This window comes from Myripristis murdjan, chromosome 17 (genome assembly GCF_902150065.1).
Source record: "Myripristis murdjan chromosome 17, fMyrMur1.1, whole genome shotgun sequence".
Classification (NCBI taxonomy): domain Eukaryota; kingdom Metazoa; phylum Chordata; class Actinopteri; order Holocentriformes; family Holocentridae; genus Myripristis; species Myripristis murdjan.
In genome coordinates, this window is record NC_043996.1 from 33,275,137 (window position 1) to 33,278,525 (window position 3,389).

The following is a 3,389-nucleotide window of genomic DNA, read 5'->3' on the forward strand; positions in this document are numbered from 1 at the left end:
ACATTCAGACGGCAACATCCACCTGTGAGGTCATTAAACGCATCACCGCAGGAGCACGCGCTGTTCTTTTCTCTGATATTATCAGATTTTTCAATTTATACTCTTGAACTATCAGCTGTGCTGCCGCCACGATGTCCGGTGCTGCTGCTCTGTTTGGTCTGGATCTGTAAACCTCCTGAAAACCTGCACAGATACGAAGGAAACAGACAGAAGACTCCGTCTGTATCCTGATTTAACGCCGAGCACAAATGAGCCCTGATACCGCCTCTTTAAGTGAGGACTGTTTAGACCCAACTGTCAGTTCAGTCTAAATGGTCCTCACTGAAATCAAGCCTTAACTGGCAGTTTTACCTCATGTTCCTTTAACTGATCTGCCCGGGAGAGCTGAACGATGTGTGGCTATCATACGGTTATCCAGATATGAACATGCAAGATATTAATATGCCTATCTCAAAAGTCAACGACATAGACCTTTAAGTGACCTTTAAGTTTAGATCTCTAGTGTCATCTCTTATTCTTTATTAGATCTCGAGTGTCATCTCTTATTCTTTATTTTTTTATTTATTTAATCTTGTAATCTGTGGATACTGCTGAAAACTGGGAATTTCCTTCGGGATGAATAAAGTATCTATCTATCTATCTATCTATCTATCTATCTATCTATCTGTCTGTCTATCTAGATGACATCAAAATCAGTGTTAGTGTCAGCCTGAGACACTGGTCAGTAAAATACTTTGTGAAGTCACTGTATTTTCTACATCCATTAGTATTATAATGCTGTTTTTTTGAAGAAGGCTCATTTTTCACTGTTGCTGCACTAAAAAATTTCAAATAAGTGTGAACCCACAGTCATATTGTATCACTGCCCAGGTATTTGTCATGAATAATGGAGGTATGAATGTATGCTGCTGACACAAACTGTACATCTGCATTTGATGAGTCAGATGACATGCTGAAGGCAGGTCCCACACATGCAGAAAAGCATTTTGAATCTTTTTTTTTTTTTTTTTTTTTTTCATTTTGAAACAAAACGTGCAGTCATGGTGTGAGGTAAAGGTGTCGCTCAGTCTGGTCCACCTCTGCAGAGTCTGCATGTGGAGCTGCATCATCGGCCTCAGCGGCTCTGAGGACAGAAGCTCGTCATCAGACGCCATGTTGACCACATGAGTCTGTCTGCTCATCCAGACTCAGCAGCCACAACACGCAGCATCAGTGTCTTTACTGACACCCAGTCATATCTACTGTCTGCTGGGGCTGGGTAACATGGACAAAATCAAACATCAAGACATATTTCACCAAATACCTCAAAATCAGTATTATAGGTGTAGCTATAACTGGAGATTTCATCAGATATTCCCACACTGTAGATTAAGTCTGATCAGTAAACGTGGATATGATGACCAAGAAGGTAGAGGCAAATAACAAAACAAAACAAAAAAAAAAAAAAAACCCTGCATCCCTTGACTGTGATGCAGCCTTTAAAACCAGGAAAACACTGATGAAACACTGAATCCAAAATCCCACATACCACATGGAGTCTCATATCATATCAGCTTCCCTTTAATATCCTCATAACGCCCAGCCCTGTTCAGATCACATTAAATAAGACAACATAATAAAAAAAACAACTCCTGAATCACCAAAATGAAAAACTCGTGTGATTTATTTAGGAGATTATACCACTACTCGTGCATTAAAAAAAAATATAACAGTAATATCATAGTGATACTACAGGAGATAAGGGCTGTAAAGTGCAATAAACACATCTTTCACCCATATAAAAACACTAGGAGTCTATTATAAGGAATATTATATGAATAGAATTATGGGACGGCAGGAAAATCACTATAACTGACTACTGATTACCACAGACACACTTTCAGTCCCTATGTAAATAATATAAGGGATGCTTTCAGTATTACAGGGATATCATAAGAATATTATAGAGACACACAAGCGGCTAGAGGTCTTTGAATATTTCATCGGTTTGAACAAGTGACTGCTGAATTATTTGTTTCTGTTTCATAAGTGACGCAGATGGAAACAGCCCCGATACAACAACACACACACCCCACACACACGCACGCACGCACGCACACACACACAGCGACAGGCCTCTGGTTCAACGTGGACTGAACGGGTCCGGTTCTGCTCGCAGCTTTTAATCCGGACTCTGGCACCTTAATCCCACCAGGCCCTGATATGTGTGTGTGTGTGTGTGTGTATATGTATGTGAATGTGTGTGCACGCGTGTAACCTACCGATACTAATATAATAACACAGGGCCGTCGCCCATCCAGTTCAGCACCGCCCTGCCGGACAGCGCCACGCAGCAAAACACAGCGAAACACGCTCAATCTGCTGCGGCGAATAACACCAAACCTGAAGGATACGAGCTGTGTGTCACCCCTCTGTCCCAAAAACACACCTCAGCCCCGTCCACACACACACACACACACACACACACACACACACACACACACACACACACACAGCCTCCTCCTCCTCACCAAACATATGGATGTGTCCCTTGGTGATGGGGTTGAAGCTGCCGCAGGACAGCAGGATAACGTGCGTTTTGGTGGTTTCTGTCATGGTGAGGCTGTTCCCTCTGTCCCGGTCCGGCCCGGTCCGGTCCTGGTCCTGGTCCTGGTCCTGCTCCCGGTCGTGTCTCGCTCGGCTGCTGCCGTGTCGCTGTTTGCTGCCGCCGCAGAGAGGCGAGGTTGGTCTGGCTGCGGCAGGAGGCTGGAGGAGCGTCAGCAGCTTAAAGGGCCACGCACCCAAAACCAGCACCCACCTATTACTCCTGCAATCCTCCTAGATGAATGTATAGTAATATATTACATGATAATAGCATGTAATATATTTCTATTCTCATTAATGTAATTCTACTTTTATTTAGTTGTTAACTGTGAGCATGAATGTTAATAAACTCAAACTCAAATTTCTCTAAACAGGCTATGAAATTATGCATCTGTCCTTTATGATTTGTATTTGTTACAATTTAATTGATTTATCTGGGCCTCTAGTTTTAATTCATTTATTTTGTTTGAGTTATTTCATTTTCATTTCAAATGTTTTGTTTGTCTTTGTTTTAGTATCAGCAGGAGTAATAATAGAAATAGCAGTAGCATAACTGGTAGCAGGTATAATAGCAGTAGTAGTGTAGTAGTAGTAGTAGTAGTAGTAGTTTCAATGGTGGTAGTAATAGTAGCAGTAGCAGTAATAGTAGTAGTACATTGTGATTTTATGGTATTGTTTGCTTAATGTACTACTTTCCCCCAAGGTATTATGTTTTTAATGCACCAACCAGTGAAGTCAAAGATGAATTTCTACTTTGGTGGACTAACAAAGACTCTATTCTATTCTACTCTGTTCTATTCATTCCA

At 41.5% G+C, this 3,389-nt stretch overlaps 1 protein-coding gene across 1 annotated transcript in view; it reads right to left on the reverse strand.

Moving 5' to 3' along the window:
• nmnat2 (nicotinamide nucleotide adenylyltransferase 2) overlaps nucleotides 1-2,680 on the reverse strand; it is a 19,229-nt gene extending 16,549 nt beyond the window's left edge. The window contains exon 1 of the mRNA XM_030074664.1: nucleotides 2,511-2,680. Within this exon, the coding sequence (XP_029930524.1) occupies nucleotides 2,511-2,595 (85 nt within the window). The 5' untranslated portion in view covers nucleotides 2,596-2,680. The remainder of the gene's footprint in view (nucleotides 1-2,510) is intronic.
• Between the last annotated feature and the right edge of the window lie 709 nt (nucleotides 2,681-3,389).